At 41.4% G+C, this 22,431-nt stretch overlaps 1 protein-coding gene across 1 annotated transcript in view; it reads left to right on the top strand.

Annotated features, from left to right (window-relative positions):
• The first annotated feature begins 845 nt into the window (after positions 1–845).
• The window catches only part of ZKSCAN8 (zinc finger with KRAB and SCAN domains 8), a 27,094-nt gene continuing 5,508 nt past the window's right edge, over positions 846–22,431 (top strand). The window contains exons 1-6 of the mRNA XM_070046764.1: positions 846–1,000; positions 7,490–7,993; positions 8,638–8,779; positions 10,827–10,918; positions 11,180–11,303; positions 12,956–13,895. Of these exons, the coding sequence (XP_069902865.1) occupies positions 7,577–7,993; positions 8,638–8,779; positions 10,827–10,918; positions 11,180–11,303; positions 12,956–13,895 (1,715 nt within the window). The 5' untranslated portion in view covers positions 846–1,000; positions 7,490–7,576. The remainder of the gene's footprint in view (positions 1,001–7,489; positions 7,994–8,637; positions 8,780–10,826; positions 10,919–11,179; positions 11,304–12,955; positions 13,896–22,431) is intronic.

The raw sequence follows: 22,431 nt of genomic DNA, 5'->3' as shown, positions 1-22,431 counted from the left end.
CAACCTCCACCCCAAAATCCTACGTAGTCTGAAAAGTTAAAATTGTAAGGGTGTATAAAGAATGAACATAGATTTGAACTTAGGTTTTTCGAAATTTGTGGTATTTGAACTAGGGTCTACTACTGAAGCTTAAGGCACAGATTACGTCATGATGCTAAGCTTAACTCAGCACTAAAAATAAAGTACAAAGCAGGTTTGGTAAGAGACTGCAATTCATTAAGATAGGAAAGGGTGGAACATATGTACAGACTCGAAAAGAATTTACATTTAATTATAATTATTTTTCGAATACTTAATAGTATATGGTATACTATTACTAGGTGCCGTAGGGGATTCGAAAAGCTATGAACCATGATTAACAAAATTCCTCAAGAGATCTGCAGTCTACGTGAGAGGACTGGACATATTTATGAAGCGAGAACAGTAAAGTACAGGGGTAACTAACCCGGCCAAACGCGAGTCTAGTTAATTAGCATCATAAGGATCCTTAAGGCGCATCCTCCTCCACCGATACCCCAGCTTCCGCCTGCTCTCATCGCTGGCCCCCGCACGCCCTCGGATCAGCCCGCCGGGGGACAGTTACCTCCCCAGCGACCGTGCCGGGCGGACTAGGTGAGCCAGGTGCGCGGGGCAGAGGTGACACCACAGTCCGTTATTCCCCACGACTTTCCCGATGCCCTAGAGCCGCGCAACCCTGCGACGCGTAGACGCAAGAGGAACGCTAGGCCCAGAGTACTGGTGAGAGGGGCGCGGTGCCCCCGTCCGCTTAGTCGGCCGACCATAGAGCTTTCAGACCTCCAGGATTCCTAGAGAGCTCCCGGAAGTGGCTTGGGGCAAGATGCTTGCTGGCCGGTGCTGTGCCTCCGCACGTTTGGAAGTTAGGGGCTGGAGGGGCCTGGTCCGGTTACAGCTTTCGCCCCTTTTTCTACCAGCCCTCCCTCCAGGTCTGTCCACAGTTTGCAGCCTCACTTCCCCACCCGGGCCGCCGCTGGAACTCACGGTGAGTACGGTTCGGGCTCCGGGCCGGAGGAAGGGGAGGGCTTTGTGGCCAGACCAGGCCGCAGGTGAGAACAAGCGTGAGGGGTCTTGAGAGGAGACCTGAGCCGAAGTCGGCGCCCCGGTGATTCGGTGGATCACGGGTCGCTTTGGTTGCCAGCGCAGGCCGAGTCCGCGTGCCTAAACTTTTTGCGAGGGAACCTTTAGTAGAGATTCGCTGTCTTCATCGCTAATCGTTTTGTGGCGTTATTTGCATTCGATTTTGTCTTAAAATAGGAAACTGTTCCCGGGTTATCTTTTTTTTTCCCCCGTGTTATCTTTCATCCTCCTCTTTCCACGATCTGAATTGTTTTTACTTAGCAATTTTGCATTTCCGTCACAATTCCCTTTTTTTTTTCTTTTGGAAACCCCAGTTATCCTTGGAAGCCAATTTTTCCTGCTAAGTTATTTTGCTCTTTGTGGTGTATTCAGAATGTGGTGGTGTGTTGACTGCATAAATGTACAAAAGAAACATTTTTTGACAGCTTCGTGGTGATGTAAAATTCAGACTTATTCAGAATACTTAGTTTATTAAAGCTATTGAAGCAGATGCCTGGGAACTCTTTCGGAGGGGCCCCATTTCCAAAACTCAAGTGACTCATGAGTAATTTTTGTCAGGCAACATTAAGACTGCCACTACCACCTCTAAAAAATAATCCCTATTTCTATTTGATTAGTTCAGTTAAGTATACTTATGCAGTAATCATTGTTGTAGCAAATGCATACATATTTTGAATTTCTGCTGTGGTTAAGTGTAAAATGTGGTAGATGTTAAAACTTAACGCAGTTTGAGATACCTATAAAGCACAGTGTTTACTTCACCTTTATCTTTAAAGCCTGGAAAATATCTTTGTTTTGTTTTATTTTCAGCTCTCAAACATCCCAAATTAGACTTAAATTAGTCTAAAGGAAGAAAACATTCTTTCTTCATCTGTTGAAATGCTGTTAAAATGGGTTGTGCTTTCAGTAGTTCACAGGATTATAGCGTTTGAGATGAGAAGAAGCTTTAAAGATTGATTATTTTAGCTTCCTAAATCAAGAAACTTGATGAGGTATTCTTAAAAGAGAATGTAAGACGCAATCTTGATCCACAAGGTGCTTACCAACCTAAATACAGGTGTATATACTTTGAGAGGAGGGTACATAGTAGACTAATTTTGTAGTACGTATCTTTGTACTTGTTTAGTTATAGGCTGTAATTTTCAAAAACTTGTCTCATGGGAGAGGGAAGAGGCTAAAAATGGAAAGTTAGCTACTAAAAAGAATAATCAAATGGATAATGGATAAGATTTGTTGGTTGATTTGGTTTAAAATATGAACAAATCTGATAATTAGATGACTCCCATCAGTTTCACTACTGAGATTTTAATGTCATTTAGTATTATATTACCGTTTTAACATATCAACAATATAAAGTTCTTGCGTGATGCACACTTAACATTGAAACCTTTTAAAGCTAGTATTGACGAGCATTGATTATAAGATGGAAGATGGCCAGTAGTTCAGTACTTAAAGATGAACCTTGACTTTAGGAAATTCATAGGAAAACATGGTAAAACTATGACTATGCAGAATCACATTCAAAACAATTAGAGTTCAGAATTCATGTCCCATAGTAATGACCTTTTAAGTTTTTAAACTATAAGTATCTATTTTAAGAATTTATTAAATTTTCCTTGATTTTTTAAATGAATTATTTTAAAACCATGGATGTTAACCCTGTCTGTTCAAAACAAAATTGTTTACCCCTTGTCTCAAACCCTCCACAAAATTTCAGCCTCTTGTCCAAATTCACTCTTCCCTCAAATCTCTGTATTCCAGGAAATACCCCCACTTCTCTGTAAAGTTATCATCTATGAATTAAACCCTCTGTTGTCAGTTACCATATTTAACGTTATCTCTTGCTCCTTGATTTCTCCTATCTGTAGTTTACTCCCAAAACTACTGTCACCAGTCTTGTCTGATTTTAAAGATAACTTTTCAAATTCTCTTCCTTTTCTGTCCACTCTCTCTATGTAGGGGTTCTTAACCTTCCTGGAGTCCTTAGGTGGACGTTTGGTGTATGAACCCAATGAAATTGAATGTAAACTTTTGTGCCTATGGGCTTTTTTATGGGGAGAAGTTCTGTGTTTTCATTAGACTGAGAGACTATGAGCCAACCCTACCCCACCCTCTCGGCCCAAAACCCCTGAAAGATAGAGACACTGCTTTGAAGACTCATGTCAGGAACAATATGTAATCTGATTTTCCTTATAAGTGCCTACCTCTTCTTTCCCTTGGCGGACTACAGGTCTGGGATTTTATCTTGATGTTCGCATTTCTTGCCAGTTGCTTTTGGATATGATGCCCTTGGTTATGCTCTTTTCCATTCTCTACATTGCTGCCTTCAGTTATGTTTTTCTCCATCCTGTTTTCCACAGTGCTGCCATTGTGATCTTTCTGACATACAAATATGTAATATAACTTCCCTGCTTAAAAAGAGATACAAAGAAAAAGGTCACGGCTACAAACTAACATTTGCAAGAAAACCATGGCCATGGGCTGACATTTGCAGTACATACTGTACACAGTGTGATAAATCCTATGTCTGGACCATGTAAAAAATAACTTGGCAAGAATGAGCACCTTAGGGCTTCCCTGGTGGTGCAGTGGTTGAGAGTCCGCCTGCCGATGCAGGGGATGCGGGTTCGTGCCCCGGTCCAGGAAGATCCCACATGCCACGGAGTGGCTGGGCCCGTGAGCCATGGCCGAGCCTGCGCATCCGGAGGCCACAACAGTGAGAGGCCCGCGTACCACAAAAACAAAACAAAACAAAACAAAAAGCAAAAAAACAAACAAACAAAAAAGAATGAGCACCTTAGTCTTCTGGGGCAGGGGGTTGGGGGTATTGGCGGCTGAGGAGTGAGGGCAACAGGGAAAACCTAATTTAAAAGGTAATAGGTAAGCTGAGACTTTTTAAGTTAGAGTTGAATGATTTCCACGAGACCAGGATTTATCAGCCTCGATATTGACACTTTGGACCAGATCATTCTTTGTTGTGGGGATTATGTTATGCATTGTAGTACGTTTTGTTTTGTTTTGTTTTGTTTATGGTACGTGGGCCTCTCACTGTTGTGGCCTCTCCCATTGCGGAGCACAGGCTCCGGACGGACGTGCAGGCTCAGTGGCCATGGCTCACGGGCCCAGCCGCTCCGCGGCATGTGGGATCTTCCCGGACCGGGGCATGAACCCGTGTCCCCTGCATCGGCAGGCGGACTCTCAACCACTGCGCCACCAGGGAAGCCCTGTAGTATGTTTTTTGTTTGTTTGTTTGTTTGCTGTTAGTACCTCGACATATCTTTTTTTTGGGGGGGAAACAATTCAACCCACAATAATCATCTTTATGGAACATGAATGGAAAGAAAGCATAACCAAAGGCAGGAAGACCACTTACCACTGCTACTGCAGGCAAGAGATGATGCCTAATACCAAAGGTAAAAGCCATAGACATATATCCCCCAAAGAAATAGGACCCTGTAATTGAACAGGTCTAAAGAAGACCTCAGGCCTTATATCTAAAACTTACTCTTCAACAAATATAAATACAGTCTGTGTCGGGTATTGTAAATAATAGCCCTCTAATGTTCTTCAATTCTATCAGTAAGATAAAAGATAAAGACCTGTACTCATGGGAAACATACAGTTAAGTTAGAAAGTCAAAACTCCTTTGCAACTAATAATACACAATTATGGCAAAAGTAACATTAAAGTAATACATACTTATGTAACAGATGTATAGACTAAGAGGGAAATCACTTCCAATTGGAATCATTAAGAAAGGATTTTAAGAAGAAAGCATTTTATCTTGTCCTTTGAGAATAGGTAAATAGTGTGGGTACTAATGAAAGAAATCAGAAGACTTAAATAAATGGACAGATATACCATGTTTATGGAATAGAAAACAATATTGTTAAGATGTCAGTTGTCCCTCAACTGAGTTACAGATTCAACACAGATCCTATTCCAGGAATTTTTTTTGTAGGAGAAGCCAATTATAACATTTATATCAAAAGGCAACAGAACTAGAAAAGCTGAAACAATTTTGAAAATGAACAACAAAGTTGCAGGACTCTTAGTAATTTCAGGATTTTAAAAGCCACAGCAATCAAGACAGTTTTGTATTGGCAAAAAGAAAAACGTATAGGTCAGTGGAACAAAATAGACTCCAGAAAGAGATCCACACATGTATAGTCACTTGATTTTTGACAAAGATGCGAAGACAATTCAATGGGTAAAGTTTAATCTGTTTTTGCAAATAGTGCTGGAACAATTGATATTCGTATGCAAAAAAATGAACCTCCATCCATACCTCAAACTCTGAACAAAAATTAACTTAAAAGCAATCATAGAACTAAAGGTAAAACCTAAAACTATAAAACTTTTAGGAAAAAAACAGGAGAAAATCTTTGTGACCTTAGATTAAGCAAAGATTTCTTAGATATGACACCAAAAGTACAATGCCTAAAAGGAAAAAGTTGACAAACTTCAAAAATTTATAAATTTCAGGGCTTCTCTGGTGGCGCAGTGGTTGAGAGTCCTCCTGCCGATGCAGGGGACGCGGGTTCGTGCCCTGGTCCGGGAAGATCCCACATGCCGCGGAGCATGGGCCCGCTGGGCCCGTGAGCCATGGCCGCTGAGCCTGTGCATCCGGAGCCTGTGCTCCGCAACGGGAGAGGCCACAACAGTGAGAGGCCCGCGTACCACAAAAAAAAAAAAAAATTACGAATTTCTGTTCTTGGAAAGGCACTTTTAAAAGAATGTAAAGGAGGAAATATTTGCAAGTCACGTATTTCATAAAGGACTTGTATCCAAAATATGTAAGGAATTCTCAAAGCTCAATTATAAAAAAAACTAATTTTATAAATAGGCAAAAGTTTTGAGCAGATACTTACCAAAAAAGATACAGTTGTCCCTTGGTATCCATGGGGGATTTGTTCCAGGACCCCTCATGGATACTAAAATTTGTCGATGCTCGAGTCTCATATAAAATGGCATAGTCTTTGCATATAACCTACACACATCCTCACGTATACTTTAAATCATCTCTAGATTACTTATAATACCTAATAAAATGTAAAGGCTATGTAAATAGTTGGTGGTGTGTAGCAAATTCAGGTTTTCCTTTTGGGAACTTTCTGGAATTTTTTTTCCCCAAACATCTTTGACCCGTGGTTGATTGAATCAAGGGATGTGGAACCCATGGGTATAAAGGACCAACTATATGGATGGCAAATAAGCACAGGAAAGGGTGCTCAACGTCATTAGTCAATAGAGAAATGCAAATTAAAACCCTTGTGAGATACCACTATATGCCTTTAGGATATCTAAATCTATATATATGTCTATATATTTATTTATTTATATGTCAAATGCTGGTCAGGATATGGAGCAACTGCAGTTCTCACATCTTGCTAGTGGAATGCAAAGTATTATAGCCACTTTGGAAAACAGTTTGGCAGTTTCTTATAAAGTTATACATATACTTACAATATGACCTAGCAATTTTACTTCTGGATGTTTACCCAGGTGAAATGAAAACTGTGTTCACACAAAAACTCATGTGCAGATGTTTATAGTGGCATCACTTGTAATCATCAAAAACTGGAAGCAATTGAGATATTGTCAACTAGAGAATGGGTAAACATTCATCCATATAAGGAATAAACTCCTGATATGTACAACAGCATTGATGATCTCAAGTACAATATGCTAAGTGAAAGATGCCAGACTCAAAAGGCTACATACTGTATGATTTTATTTATAAAACATTCTGGAACATCATTAGTGTATGGGACTAGGTTTTGGGGTTGCAGGTGTTGATAGGGCATCCAGGTTCCTTGGAGATGCAGGACCTGTGCCCCAGAGAAGAGTTACAGAGCTTGAGGTAAAGTCCATAGTAGAAGTTAGCCTGGAGACAGGGGGAAGATGGCAGGGGGAGCACATGTATGATAATGTTAGGTGGAGAAGAAGAAAGTGTTAGGACAGTTCTTGACAATATCTTGAGCTAGATTATATGGAAATTAGTCTCATGTTGAGAGTGAGGGGCAGGTTGAGAGCCAAAGTGTGTAGAAACAGTATAGCTGGTATAGCAAATGTTGAAAGGAGTTAAATCAGCAGCCCTGAGGGCCGGATGAGGTTAAATGCAGAATTTCAGTTAGACCCAGTCTACATGGTTTCCTGACTTTGTTTAGCCATGTTCCACATCCCCAAGAGAGAAAGCAGAAGGAAAGGGTTATTCCCAGATGGGATTGGCATGCAGAAGGCTAAGGAGGCAAGGAGTTATTTCTGGAGAGGATCACTTAAATGACTGAGGCATGAAGTCCATGTCATGGAAGGGAACTTGTTAAGATATCTCAGTAGATTACTATGACCTTTGACTTGCCTTTACATTATTTGTCATTTTCTCTTCCCAAAGAAGTAGCCTTAAAGAAGAGGCCCTCAGAAGGTTCTCTTAAGAAGATAAAGTAGTGGAAACGAGTCTCCTGAGCTTTTCTGGCCCTAAATGGCTGCAGAATCAAGGAAGTCTTCAGCCCCATCCCCACCAGACCAGGCTCCTGAAGAGGACCTTGTAATCATCAAGGTAGAGGAAGATCATGGTTGGGACCAGGAGTCAAGTCTACATGAAAATAACCCTCCTGGCCAAGAGCTGTTCCGCCTGCGCTTCAGGAAGTTATGCTACCAAGAGACACTAGGACCCCGAGAAGCTCTGATCCAACTCCGAGCACTTTGCCACCAGTGGCTGAGGCCAGATTTGAACACCAAGGAGCAGATCCTGGAGCTGCTGGTGCTGGAGCAGTTCTTGACCATCCTGCCTGAGGAGCTCCAGACTCTGGTTAAGGAACATCATCTAGAGAATGGAGAGGAGGTGGTGACTCTATTGGAGGATTTGGAAAGGCAAATTGATATACTGGGACGGCCAGTAAGTAGAAGGAGGGGGGCATGCTCTGACTGTGAGAGTCCAGGAAGCTGGGTGGAGGGACATTGACACAACAATGGGAGAATAAATGCTGAGCATGAGTTTGTGTTGCAGGAGGATGAAAAGAGTTATCGTGTGGTATGGCTTGTATTTGTAGAGTTCTTTTTATTCTTGTAAAGGATATAAATCCATTTTTTATCCTCATAACATCCCTACAACTGTATTATTGTTCTGTTTGCTAGATGGGAAACTGATGCATAGAGAACTTAACTTACTTTTTCAGGGGCACCCAAATAACTAAATGCAGATCTGAGCCTGTAACTCAGGTTTCCTAGTTTCTTATCAAAAGTTGTTTCCACTAAAGAGCACTGTTTTAAGCTTCTGTTTATCATTCTTCCCCTTTCTTGGGAATGCAGAATATCAGCATTGTGGGCAGCAGGGAGGGCATCAGCAGAAATCTTTTCCTTCAGTACTAAGCAGAAATGATGCCTTTCTGTGCAAATCAACATGTTTGTGTTCCTAACTAAGTGAGATTCTGCTTTTTCCTTCCCCCAGTATGTATCCCTTTAGATGTGCTCTTGGTACTGTTACATTGTTCACTTCATTTCTCAAAGGGATTCCTTGTAATGCAGGTGTCTTGTTTCTAGGTCCCTGCTCGTGCACATGGACATAGGGTACTCTGGGAGGAGGTCGTGCATTCCAAATCTGCACCAGAGCCTCCGGATACTCAGCTCCAACCTGTGGCAACCCAGCACGAATCTCCAGTGCTCCAAGGGCCACAAGACAGAGGTGAGGAGCTAGATTTCATTGATGAGGAGTGGGAAAGCAGAGAGGAAAGAAAGTACCTTTGGGACACCTGTCTAGTTCCTGGAAGGAACTAGCCTCTACTGTTTACAGACCAGCAATAAGACCTGATTTAAATGTTTATCTAGGCTTCAAATACAGACTCTTAGTCCCAGTGGTAAACTCATGAACAAATTAAAGAATTTGGGGGTTTTATGTATTCATACATTTCTGTTACCACAGTGTATTTTACAACATAGGCATTTTGAGGTTTTACTGGTATCATGACACTTTATTTGTAAATATTTCAGTATGTATTTTCTTAAACAAGAGTGTTTTCATAGATAACCACAATAAATTGATCACAATTAGGAAATTTTTTTTTTTTTTTGCGGTACGCGGGCCTCTCACTGTTGTGGCCTCTCCCGTTGCAAAGCACAGGCTCCGGACGCGCAGGCTCAGCGGCCATGGCTCACGGGCCCAGCCGCTCCGTGGCAATGTGAGATCCTCCCGAACCGGGGCATGAACCCGTGTCCCCCACATTGGCAGACGGACTCTCAACCACTGCGCCACCAGGGAAGCCCCCACAATTAGGAAATTTAACACTGATGCAATACTAATCTAGTCCACAGTTCATATTCAGTTTTTGCTGGTTGTCCCAATAATGTTCTTCCAAAGTCTAGTCCAAGATCCCACTTTGCAATTAGCTGTCCTGTCTCTTTAGTCTCCTTTAACTTGGAGTAGTTCCTCACCCTTCCTTTGCCTTTCACGATCTTGACATTTTTGAAGAGTACAAGTCAGTTATTTTGTAGAATGACAACAATTTGAGTTTGTGTGATGTTTCCTCATATGTAGATTCGAGTTGTATATATTTGGCATGAACATCCCAGAAGTGATGTTGTCCTCAGGAATACAACAGGAATTTGCCTGTTATTGGTAATGTTATCTTTGATGACTTGGTTAAGGTTATTCTTGCTAGGTTTTTGTTACTGTTTTTCCCTTTGTAGTTAATAAGTAATTTGTGGGGAGATACTCTTGAGTCTATGTAAATATCCTGGTCCTCATGAAACTTTTGTTGCTGAAACACTAGTTTTAGTATTTATTGATGCTTCTTGACTGAATCAGTGATTACTAAAGTGATTATTTTCTAACTCTGTCATTTCTTCTACATTTATTTATTTATTGTAATGGAGAGTGTTCTCTCCTTCCCCCATTTTATTTTATTTATTCATTTTTTATTTATCAATGTGGACTCATAAATTCTTATTTTATTCCAGAAATGTTCTGTTACTATCTTTATTTTGATGCTTAAATTGTCTCAGAGTTGGCCAGAGGAGGCCTCTTCAGTCTGGCTCCTGTGTCCTATTGACATTTCTCCATCATTTTTGGAGAATTTTCTTACAGAACAAGATAAGGTGTTCTAGTCTCATCTCATACTTGCCCTGAATTTCTTATTTTTTCATTTGTGTGGTTTATAGTAATTTGTTCTAAATTAGTGGATTTTTAATATTTCTAACGAAGTTTAGAAACATTTTCAATTAATAGTACAATCCTTATGTAAAATTCTAATGCCTGTTGCCCAAGACACAGTAGTCTATGTTTATTTTGATATTACCCTGTCTGGTTTCTATAGGAAGCAGATGCTGGCAGTCATGGTAGACATTTCAAAAAAGTAGTAGAGTTAGTAGAAATAGATTGGTTCTCATATTCAGCTTGGCAAGAGATCAGGAACTAAAGAAATACTGTGTACAAGCACAAGGATGGAATATAGCTTTGGTGGTAGAGAAGAAGTTGTAATGCACTTCCTGTTAGGAAACCAGTACACTTTCTATTTTTGACATGTAACTTCAGGCTGAGTGGGACATCAAAGTGCAGATGTTTTGTGAGCAACCATAGGTATGAACCCAGAGTCCAAGATTAACAGCATTTCATATTCAAAATCTCTGGCATGCATATCGGCTGAAATACAAATAATTTTGGAATGTGTTAGTGCTGGTTCCTATAACCACAGGACAAGGCTGGTCTCATTCATAGCTCCTTTCTCCTCTCGCAGCCATATCTGCTTCACAGAGTCCTACTCCTTCCCAGAAAGGAAGTCCTCGAGACCAGGAGATGAGAGCTACACTTCTTACAGCAGGGTTCCAGGTGAGTTGTGCTCCTCACTGAAACCCCATAGCTCCATTAAGAACTTGCCCCATGTTCTTCTGCATAGAGACAGGTTGATCCTTGATTTTCCCCCAATGAATCTGGTGCATTTTCCTGTTCTTTCCTGCTAGCTATGCAGATCCCTTTACACAGTACATTCCCACCTCTTGATCCACTCCAACCCTGGTGGATCTCTCTGACACTCTGGGTTTGAACTGTGGAACAGTCCCAGTCCCAGATGGGCATCTTGTTTTGTTTCAGACTTTGGAGAAGATTGAAGACATGGCTGTGTCCCTAATTCGAGAGGAATGGCTTCTTGATTCATCACAGAAAGATCTGAGTAGAGATAACAGGCCAGAGAATTACAGAAACATGTTCTCCCTGGGTAAGGAAAGCTCTGGTTATTATTATCATTTACAGTTTTGTGTTTGTTTATGTGTACAGTAGCTTTGAGCTTTCTGAAAGACATAGTTGAGTTTAAACTCAGGATACAACAGAAAGATAAAATATTGAGACTTCTGGAGTTCTAAAAGGAACTTTTGCAGCCACTATGGAAAACAGCATGGAGGTTCCTTAAAAAACTAAAAATAGAGTTACCATATGATCCAGCAATCCCACTCCTGGGTGTGTATCTGGAAAAGACAGAAGCTGTAATTTGAAAAGATACATGCACCCCAATGTTCATAGCAGCACTATTTACAATAGCCAAGACATGGAAGCAACCTAAGTGTCCATCAGCAGATGAATGGATAAAGACGATGTGGTGTGTGTGTGTATATATATATATATATATATATCTCAATACAATGGAATATTACTAGGCCATAAAAAAGAATGAAATAATGCCATTTGCAGCAACATGGATGGACCTAGAGATTATCATACTAAGTGAAGTAAGTCAGACAGAGAATCTAAAAAATAGTGGAATCTAAAATATAGTACAAATGAACTTATTTACAAAACAGAAATAGACTCACAGACACAGAAAACAAACTTATGGTTACCAAAGGGGAAGGTGGGGAGAGGGATAAATTAGGAGTATGGGATTAAGATACACACTACCATATATAAAATTGATAAACAACAAGGATTTACTGTATAGCACAGCAACTATTATATTCAATATCTTATAATAACCTATAATGGAAAAGAATTTTAAAAAAGAATAAAGATATATACACATATATATGTGTAACTGAATCACTTTACTGTACACCCAAAACACGATATTGTAAACCAACTATACTTCAACTAAAAAAATAAATAGAAATAAAATAACCAGGATAAATAAATAAATTTAAAAAAATAAAAGGGCACTTTTATTCTCTAATCTAGGACTTACCTTACAGTTTGTAACTGGGTATTGGTCTCTTTGCCAGTTGGAAATTGAAATCTTTTAGTGCTCTCTGAGTTCACATAGATTCTCTCACTTAGACCTATTGTGCTCCTCCCTTTTAATGACTGGGACTTTTTCATTCCTTTTCCACTCATTAGGTCTTTTCGTAGTTCCATATTCCTTCCCACTCCCTAACTTCCACTTCTCCGCAGTTGATCCCTTCTCTACTTTAGTCCTCCTTCCATCAACCCTATTTTTTTTTTTTTTTTTTTTTTTGCGGTATGCGGGCCTCTCACTGTTGTGGCCTCTCCCATTGTGGAGCACAGGCTCCGGACGCGCAGGCTCAATGGCCATGGCTCACGGGCCCAGCCGCTCTGCGGCACGTGGGATCCTCCCGGACCGGGGCACGAACCCGTGTCCCCTGCATCGGCAGGTGAACTCTCAACCACTGCGCCACCAGGGAAGCCCCATCAACCCTATTTTTTGATGGCAGTTCTTCCCCAGTTGGTGTGTGGTACTTCTGTTTGACCCTGCTCCTTTCTCCCCATATTAACAAAGGCATTTCAGAGACAGGTGGGAGCTTTGCGTTTACTTGTAGCTGTTCCAAGTGTATATTCCTTTCCCCCATCTTTGATTTCTTTCTCCTAACATAGAGTATAGGAAGTGACGTTGGCTTGATGTTTATTACATTTTTATTCCAGGTGGTGAGACCAGGAATGAGAACAGGGAATTAGCTTCAAAACAGGTAATATCTACTGGAATCCAACCACATGGAGAGACAGCTGCCAAGTGCAACGGGGATGTTATCGGGGGTCTTGAGCATGGAGAAGCCCGAGACCTTCTGGGCACATTAGAGAGGCAGCGGGGAAATCCCACCCAAGAGAGACGACATAAATGTGATGAATGTGGGAAGAGCTTTGCTCAGAGTTCAGGTCTTGTTCGCCACTGGAGAATCCACACTGGGGAGAAACCCTATCAGTGTAATGTGTGTGGTAAAGCCTTCAGTTACAGGTCAGCCCTTCTTTCCCATCAGGATATCCACAACAAAGTAAAACGCTACCACTGTAAGGAGTGTGGTAAAGCCTTCAGTCAAAACACAGGCCTGATCCTGCACCAGAGAATCCATACTGGGGAGAAGCCGTATCAGTGCAATCAGTGTGGGAAGGCTTTCAGTCAGAGTGCGGGCCTTATTCTGCACCAGAGAATCCACAGTGGGGAGAGACCCTATGAATGTAATGAGTGTGGGAAAGCTTTCAGTCATAGCTCACACCTCATCGGACATCAGAGAATCCACACTGGGGAGAAGCCCTATGAGTGTGATGAGTGTGGGAAAACCTTCAGGCGGAGCTCACATCTTATTGGCCATCAGAGAAGCCACACTGGGGAGAAACCCTACAAATGCAATGAGTGTGGGAGGGCCTTCAGTCAAAAGTCAGGCCTTATTGAACATCAGAGAATCCACACTGGAGAAAGACCCTATAAATGTAAAGAATGTGGGAAAGCTTTCAATGGGAACACTGGCCTCATTCAGCATCTGAGAATTCACACAGGGGAGAAGCCCTATCAATGTAATGAGTGTGGGAAAGCCTTTATTCAGAGGTCAAGTCTCATTCGACATCAGAGAATCCACAGTGGAGAAAAGTCTGAATCTACGGGAGTTTAGGAAAAAACTTTAGTCATAGATTGGGCATTATTCAGCATTAGAGGAACCATGTGCTAGTGAGAGGTCTTTCAGTGTAACAAAAAGGCAGAAAGTTCAGCATCATTACAACCTTATCTAGGGTCAGAATTGATAGTGGTGACAAAGTTAGAATAGCTCTTCAGTAGTTTGGGCACAGTGCCTTGATGCAGGTTGATTAGCTTGACTATCTTGGGAGGTGTCTGATGGAGTGGAGCTCCTGATGGCCTAAGGTATCCTTTAGAAGCTTAAAATAGCATTAGAGCAAGTTGCTCGTCACGGCTTGAGGCACTTAACTTTGTCTTTTTGGTGAGTAGCTATAGGTTTGAGAGAGGCTACTCCTCCTAGTTCCTCTGTTTCTTCCCATCTGTGATCCCTTCTCCCATTTATTCCCCTAAAGGTGCACTTGTGCTCCTAATCTGACCTAAGAAGCTGCTTTAGAGTTTGAAGCAGCCTCTGTGTGAGACTTATATTTAGCTTTCTAAGATCCTAGTTCTAGGGAAATTTTTACAGACATCTCATGTATTTATGCTTAAGTGTGCATTTTATTTTATTCTAATGCTCCTGATAGTGGAAATCCATATTCCCATGCAAACTCAGAATGCTATATTTTTAACAGCACTCCAGCATTTTTCTTCATATATCACCTTCACTGACTCCACTGAGTCATTGAGCATCCATACGTATCCTTCACCACTCCCAGTCCCAGTACCTGTGTCAGCGAGGAAGTGGACGCATTAGTGATGGTTGTGGGAATGATGCAGAGAAAGAGGTGAGTGGAGACTCAGCCCCGCTGCTCTTGAGCTTGGATGGTTGTGCCTTTTGGTGACTTCTGACTCTGCTTTCCACCTTCCCACTGTACACTGTGGTACAAATAGGTGTTTACACTATCCTCGTTAAGGCATCACATGGGGAAAAAAAAGGAGACAGGTGCTTGAAGAAGACATAAAAATCCTTACAAAGAATGTATACTCATCTCTTTTGGCCCATTACGGTACCACTCTCTCAGGGGTCTGCACAAACCCCCTGACTAGATGGTCTACACTCTTGTCTTTACCCTGGACCCACCTCCTTAGATGGCCTCAGTACCTCCCTCATTCTTCATCTCTTTCTTGCCATATCTACAGCGGTAATCAGTTGAATACTTCACTTCACAGTTCCTCATTCTTCTGAATTCTGGTGCACTCCATCTGTAATCCAGCAAAGACACAGTATTAAACTCATCATCACCAAGCACTATATTTCATCTTTGAAGCTTTCAATATACCAGGGGATATTGTATAAAGTAATGAGGCTGGTTTAAAGTAACACCTACAACTTCCAGAAGAATCCAAATATGGGTTGTCCTTTAAACTGGGCAGTTCTAGCTATTCCAGTAGTGCTATTATTCCAAGTGCTACCACTCCTCTAGATATTTGGAACATTCTCAAGGTTCCTATTTAATAGACCATACAAGAAAACTCTATTACTCTTGAATTTCATCTCATTTTTGACCACTTGATTACTCACTTATTCACCATATTTGGAATTGAATAACTTTTGGCTGTTTCCAAAATCAGCTGTCAGAATTGGAATTAATTCCATTAATCCTATCCAGAAGAAAATGATACACATTGTGATGAAAATTCCAAGAGAAATTATGAAATTTCACACTGTGACTATCATGAACAGGGACAGCTTTCTAATCATGTTGTTTTATGATTGATGTTTTCAAAAATCAGTTATAAAATCAGGTATCATAGAGGTCCACCTTTTGGATCATAAATTCCTTCCCTATAACATCCCTTCCCTACCCCAGTATGGCCCATATTGACCACTAATAACATCAGGGTTATCTACATCTATTTCATTGAACCATTGGTACCCACTTGTCATTCGTCATCCTGGTTTCCTTGGTTAACTTCTTCAAAACAATGCTTTTCAGTATCCTTTATTTTCTTATCTTCCCTCCTCCCTCCTCCCTCCTCCCTCTCCCTCTTTTTGGCCTATAGATTACTATTCCTAATTCCCTGGTACTTGAAATTACAAGAAACCAGAAATAAATCTAGTTGTCTCTAGATCCTTGCTCTCCACTTTAGTTGTGCCTTATTGTCCTTAAGATACTAATTCTACCTGAGGCAAATGCTACCTGTGTACAGATATTACATAGGATGAGTACATTGTCAGGGAGAGAGTATGTGTGTGTGTGCATGTGCATGTATACACACACTCCTCCCATGTATTGATAGTTTAGGGGAACAGTTGTCTCCTATTCCAGTGAAAGCTCTCAGCAGAGTACCATATTGAAATGACTGTAGATGTACCAGTTAACATCTCTACTCAGAGTAATGTGTAGCCAGACTTAAATCTCAGAATTACTAATATCTGGCAGAAATTTAAAGAAAATATGACCAGAAAGATTACTATTTTACTGGGATGCATGTGAGAAAAGAATATGACTTGAAAGAACGATATATACCAAGGCTGATTCAGCACACCTATAGAGATAGCCAAGTAGTATAAGACAGTAGAAAAAGGCTATTGTTTCTTTGGGGGCATAAGTAGAAGCCCATTCTTGGTCTCCTGTTTTCACTCTTAGCATTAGAATATTGTTGATCACTCTGTATGACCTTATTTTGCTCCTAACTATGAGTGACATGCACTAAGTTCCTTTATCCTGCATATTCTGTTTTTATGCTCTTAATCTGAAATGAACTGTTCACCAGTACTTTCTTCTCCCATCCTCAGCTTTTCATTTTAGGACCTGGTGTAATAAAGTGGTTCTTCCGTAACTGTTGCGATCCAGCATAGTCCTAGTAGAGACATCTTAGGTTTCAAAGATTTTCTCCATTGAGTAAGGTGGCAGTGCTAGAATGCAGTGATTGATTCCCATATGGGAACAGTTTTACTCTTGGTTCTGAGGCTCTAGATAATAATAGCTGACATTTATTGAGCACTCACTATGTGCCAAACCCAGTGTTACATATTTCTTATGCTTATGGTAGATATTGTATACTCCACTGTATGGATGAGGAAACTGAGGCTTAGAGAGCTGAATGAGTTGATCAAGATCACAACTAGTAAGTGATAGAGCAGGGATTCTAACCTACATAGTCTGATTCTCAAGCCTGTGCTCCTGACAGCTGGTCTGCTGTGTCTCTAATGAACACCCTAACCCTGGCCAGCCATTTAAAAATTATGTATTCCTGGGCTTCCCTGGTGGCGCAGTGGTTGAGAGTCCGCCTGCCGATGCAGGGGACATGGATTCGTGCCCCAGTCCGGGAAGATCCCACATGCCGCGGAGCGGCTGGGCCCGTGAGCCATGGCAGCTGAGCCTGTGTGTCTGGAGCCTGTGCTGCGCAACAGGAGAGGCCACAACAGCGAGAGGCCCGCGTACCGCAAAAAAAAAAAAATAAAAAATTATGTATTCCTGGTTACTGAGGGAGGAAATGTGCACTATAGTGCAAATCCATACAGTTACTGGAAAATTGGTTGAAAATGCCATTTTGGTTTATAATTATATCATCTTTAAATGTTGATACTTTTGATGCTTTGTAGTACTAGAAAGCTAAATTCTGCAAGGAAAACATGTTTAAAGAAGTAAAACATTTTTAAAAACTGGGAGGACAAAGCAGTAACTTATAGATTCAAGTACATTTCTTTCTGAACTGCCCCAGGGAAAGTAGCATTGTGGAGGGAAATGAAATATCCGTGCCCTAGGCCAGGCAGATGGACAGTCAGGATGACACCAGTAAGTTCATCTACAGCATAAAATGTGTAAAAGCTTCAACTTTACTGCTCATTTCCAACTACCATTTTATTCTTCTGTCATTCATGGTTTCTCAAACATGTCATCCATTATTAAACCCCGTTTCCTCATTAATCTATTCTTAAAACTTCTCCTTGTTGGCTTTTGTATTCCACTGAAATATCCTCAGAATCATCAGTGGATAAATATTAATGCCTTTTCTTAGTTCTTGTCCTTCTAGATCTATATTTCATACTTGGGAATTTCCCCTGCATCTCAGGGATTCTCCTTTGACTTGTGGGATCCTTTTTGGTCAGTTTCTTCACTTTTAGCTTTTCTTTGTTGGTCTTTTCTTCCTCTCCACTGAGAAAATCTCCACGTCTTAATTTTATTCACTACTTTTTCTATACTCCTATTTAACCATTGTGATTGTTTACACTTACCTTCTTATATTTGAGTAACTTAATATTTCCTGCCCTGTGGGCTGTCTCCCACAGGTACTATAGGTACCTGTGAACTTTTCCACAGGTACCTATACAACTTGGTATTTGAAAACAACTCATCACTCTGTCCCCAACCCCTGTTTTCCTTTTAAATAGGCATCTTTGCTTAACATCTTTACCCTGAACAGACTCACTACCCTTCATATTTCTTATCCCAATCTTAAAGTGGTCTTTTAGTCTTTTTCTGGTCTCCATCGTTCATGTCCAAAGTCTTGCTAAGTTGTACCAATTCTTAGTCAGTTTTCTCCTTGAGGCTGGACTTTTTTACGTTTCTGCTATCCCTTCATATCCTTCTCTGCAGATCCATATCATCTGAGGCCCAGGTTATTGTAATTCTTTCTTTTCAGTTTACTTACTCCCAAGATCCCCACCTTGTATGCTTCCAAGATGGTCCTCCTCAAACTCCATTTTCATGATATCTCATTTTCACTGAAGAACACCCAGCAAATAATTCCTATCAGAGCAATGATGTTCAAAGCTCTCCATTACCTTGCCCTCCATACTTAATCTGCCTCAGCTTCATTACTGTCTAGCATATTCACCTTGATTTATCATGGTTAAACTTCCTGTGACCTTCCACTGTTGTCTTATAAGCCCTTGCCTCTGTGCCTTTCTCATGCTGTTCCTTTTGCTTAGATTTCTCTTTGGCCCCAGCTCATGTTCATTACTCCCTTCAAAGCCTAGCTTCCATTACATCTTCTGAATGAGCTCTCCCTGATGATTTCATCTCACACTGAGACCTCCCTTATTCTGTGCTGCCTCAGCACTGATCTTTTGAGTTTTTACTATGGTCCATGCAGTTACTAATATGTTGTTTTGTAATTATTTTCTACCATTCTGTATTGTAGTTTCACATTTGTATTTATTTCCCAAGTTAAATTGTAAGCTCCTTGAGGGCAGGAATAATAACTTTTACATTTGTATCTTTGCACCCCTTAGTGCCTAGAACAGTGCTGAGCACATAGTAGGCGTTTAATAAATGCTTGTCGAATTATTGTGTGGATTATTTTTTTATATACAGAAAATTTTACACTGCTTTTGAGGATATATGTCTCTTCTTATTTTGTGCACAGACCCATTTCCATTGTACATCAATAACTGCCTGTACCTAAGACTAAAGACCAAAAAATTCAACTTTAGGAGGGTATGTGTGAAAAGTTGAAATGTGAAGCTTTCTGTTTGTTTGGTCAGAGTTATTTATTGGTTAAGAAAGAAAATAGGAAACTCTAAAGATTACTGTTTATCGTTGCAAAAGTGCTTGAGAATAGGCTTTTGTATCTCAAGTTAGACTGGTGGTTCTCAACTGGAGAAATCTGGCAATGTCTGGAGACAATTTCAGTTGTACCTTTAGTGGCTGGCTGGGATACCACTGGCATCTAGTGTTAAGGCTGGAGATGTTGCTAAACATCCTGCGTGCACAGGACAACCCCCACAACAAAAGAATTATCAAATTCCGTATGTTTAATAGTGCCAAGGTTGAGAAACCCTGGTCTAGATATATTTAAGGTAAATAGGAAAAAGAAGAGAGATGAAATACTAGATTTTTTTTTACAATTAGAAAAATTAGCTATACCAAGCTTTATGAGAATCCTAAGTGTTTATATATTTTGTAGTTTGTAAGATTAGAAAAAGCCTTAACGTTTGGAGTTTACAGCAACATACCTGTATGTTTTAAGATTGCTTTCAGCATCAAATCTGCCTCCATCCTTTATACCAAGTGGAAGATGTTGTAGGAGTACAAGTCTAGTTTTAGCCTTCTATATCTTGGTTCATTACATAAAATACAAGGTAAAACACTGGGGCCTATCTCTTGAGCAGGGGGCCTGCAACTTACCAAAGATTTAGCTTTGGGGACAACACATGACCCTCGACAGTCCCTTGGACAGCCACTAGACAGGAATAACTCAACTTCCCAAGGAAACCCCAAGCCAGAACGTTGTCAAAGTTTGCCAAGTATTAAAACACATCCCCACTTAAAAAGTTTTTAACATACTCTGTTAATCCTACTTAAGAAACACATGTAGGGGGAAATATTAGTAGGAAATTTAGTTAATTAGGAAATTGAGTAGTGTAAAAGAAGACTTTTAAAAAACTAGTCTCCTTTTGTAACTCAATGGTACTTCCTTCAACAGGTTTAAAGAGTAACAATCCCAGAGTTAGAAAAATCAGTTTATGTAATACAGCAAAGAAATAACTGTGTTGATCTGTTGTGTTTACTCATACAGTCTATAGAATGCTAGGTTTGGAAGTGACTTTTTTTTTTTTTTTTTTTGCGGTACGCGGGCCTCTCACTGATGTGGCCCCTCCCGCTGCGGAACACAGGCTCCGGACGCGCAGGCCTAGCGGCCATGGCTCACGGGCCTATCCACTCCGCGGCATATGGGATCTTCGCGGACCGGGGCACGAACCCGTGTCCCCTGCATCGTCAGGCGGACTCTCAACCCTGGAAGTGACTTTTGAGATCATTTTCCAGCCCGTTATTCTGTAAATGAAGGTCCAGAGAGGCCATGTGGCTTGCACCAGGTCACCCATTAAGTTAGTGGTACAGGCGAAACTAGAATCCAGGCTTGCTGAGGCTTTGCCTATTTCTTTTTTGGCTAGTCATGACCCTTGTTTTATGTTCTTGTTTCATACTGTGCCATGGGATGTATTCATACTTATTGCCTCCACTTGTAGTGTTTCATTTTAGGAATTATTCCTTTCATCAGCTTGTATGTCCAAACGAGTATACTGACTGGTGTCTTGAGTTAAATTCTTTAATAAACGACTGAGTAGTCCAAGGGATTTTGCAGTACCGCCGCCCTTTTGAAAGTCCTGCCCTCTCAGGTCTGGTTCCTAATCTTGGAGAAAGCACATAGGATGTGCAGCATTGGCTTCAGAATACTAATAATGAAGACCAGAGCTCTTAGGGACCTGTGGGTCAGTTTTAGGAATCCTGTAGGGCCCAGACTGGAGATGTTGCCCTTTCCCAGCTGCAGTGTCTTTAAATTCCAATATTCAAGGGTGATCCTACCCTGGGTAAAATCAGGAAGCAAAAAATCACCTTCGTGACGGGTGAGGCAGGAATTCGGAGTCTTTCAAAGACTCGGGGCAGAGGAGCTCCCAGGAATGACAGTATTGCCCAGACCCCACAACTGCCTGTCTGGGTACAAGCTAAGCCGCGCCCCGGAAGTGCTGAGAGGGACTTCCGGTCGCGGGGAGCTCTCGGACCAGGTTGCTGCTCGGGCTGTAGTAGTAGGGTCCTCTGCGTTTGGGCGGTGGCGTGGTGGGCGTTGCTCAGCTGCAACCCCTCGGATTCCTTCTCCTTGGTCGGACCGGGTGGAGCGTTGGCATGAGCCCCGAGAGGCAGTCCTGGGACGGTGGGCGCTAAGCCCAGATGCAACCTCCCAGGGAAGGGTTTTTCTCGCGATTTAGTGCTGCTGGAGTCCATCCACATTTGGACTACTTCTCTCGGGATTATAACCCCTATCTTTCTGAGGTCTTCAGAGATTTATTGAGTCACATTAGCAACGTGTACCCCTGGTACATTTGGAATCAATGCCCACCAGACCCCTCAGCTTGCCATTCCAAACAAAAGGGAGAAACTGCAAATGAGTGGAAGTATTAGGATCTCTAAATTTAGGAGAGGTTTCCTCTTCCACATCTGCGTTTCGTGCCCATACTTCCTTTAGAATGCAGAATACACCTCTGTATTTCAGCTTGGCAATAAATAATCGCCCTTCCCCTTTAGCAGTAACTTTTCCGTCCACACGTGTGCAGACCCGCCTACCAGCAACGGCGGTGCTGTTCTCTCCCGACGCACGTCTCCAGGCCCTCTCCCAGTAGTGCTCCGAGGCAATGGCAAGGAGATTCCTGTGGCACAGGGCCACGCCTGCTAATCCCAGTTTGTGATCTGACAGCCCTTCTTTGAAAGTTAGCCCCTTATTTGACATGGCTTTCTTTCTTTTTCTTTTTTTTTCTCCCATTACCCTCAGTAATTAGTGTAACAGCTGTGGCAATCTGCTTTTTCTTTGAGTAAATTAATGTTTCTTTTACAGAAGTATTCTGGAAAAGGGAGGCCCTCAAGAGGAATCTTACTGAATTGCAGACTCTCCAATTAACAAGAAAGCTGCATGTATGCATTTTTAGAAGACCTGCTTTTGCTGGTTCCAAGGATTCTGTTACTGGAAAACTGCTCTGAGCTGGCTCCAGCAGCTCGGTTGACAATGGCTGAGTCCAGTTCCTGACTATTCTGATGAGGAATGCCAGGTCTCGGAATGGGAGTGGCAT

Source organism: Globicephala melas, chromosome 11 (genome assembly GCF_963455315.2).
Source record: "Globicephala melas chromosome 11, mGloMel1.2, whole genome shotgun sequence".
In the NCBI taxonomy this organism is placed as follows: Eukaryota; Metazoa; Chordata; class Mammalia; order Artiodactyla; family Delphinidae; genus Globicephala; species Globicephala melas.
Note: the sequence above shows the minus strand (reverse complement) of the source record. Positions and strands in the feature narration are given on the sequence as shown.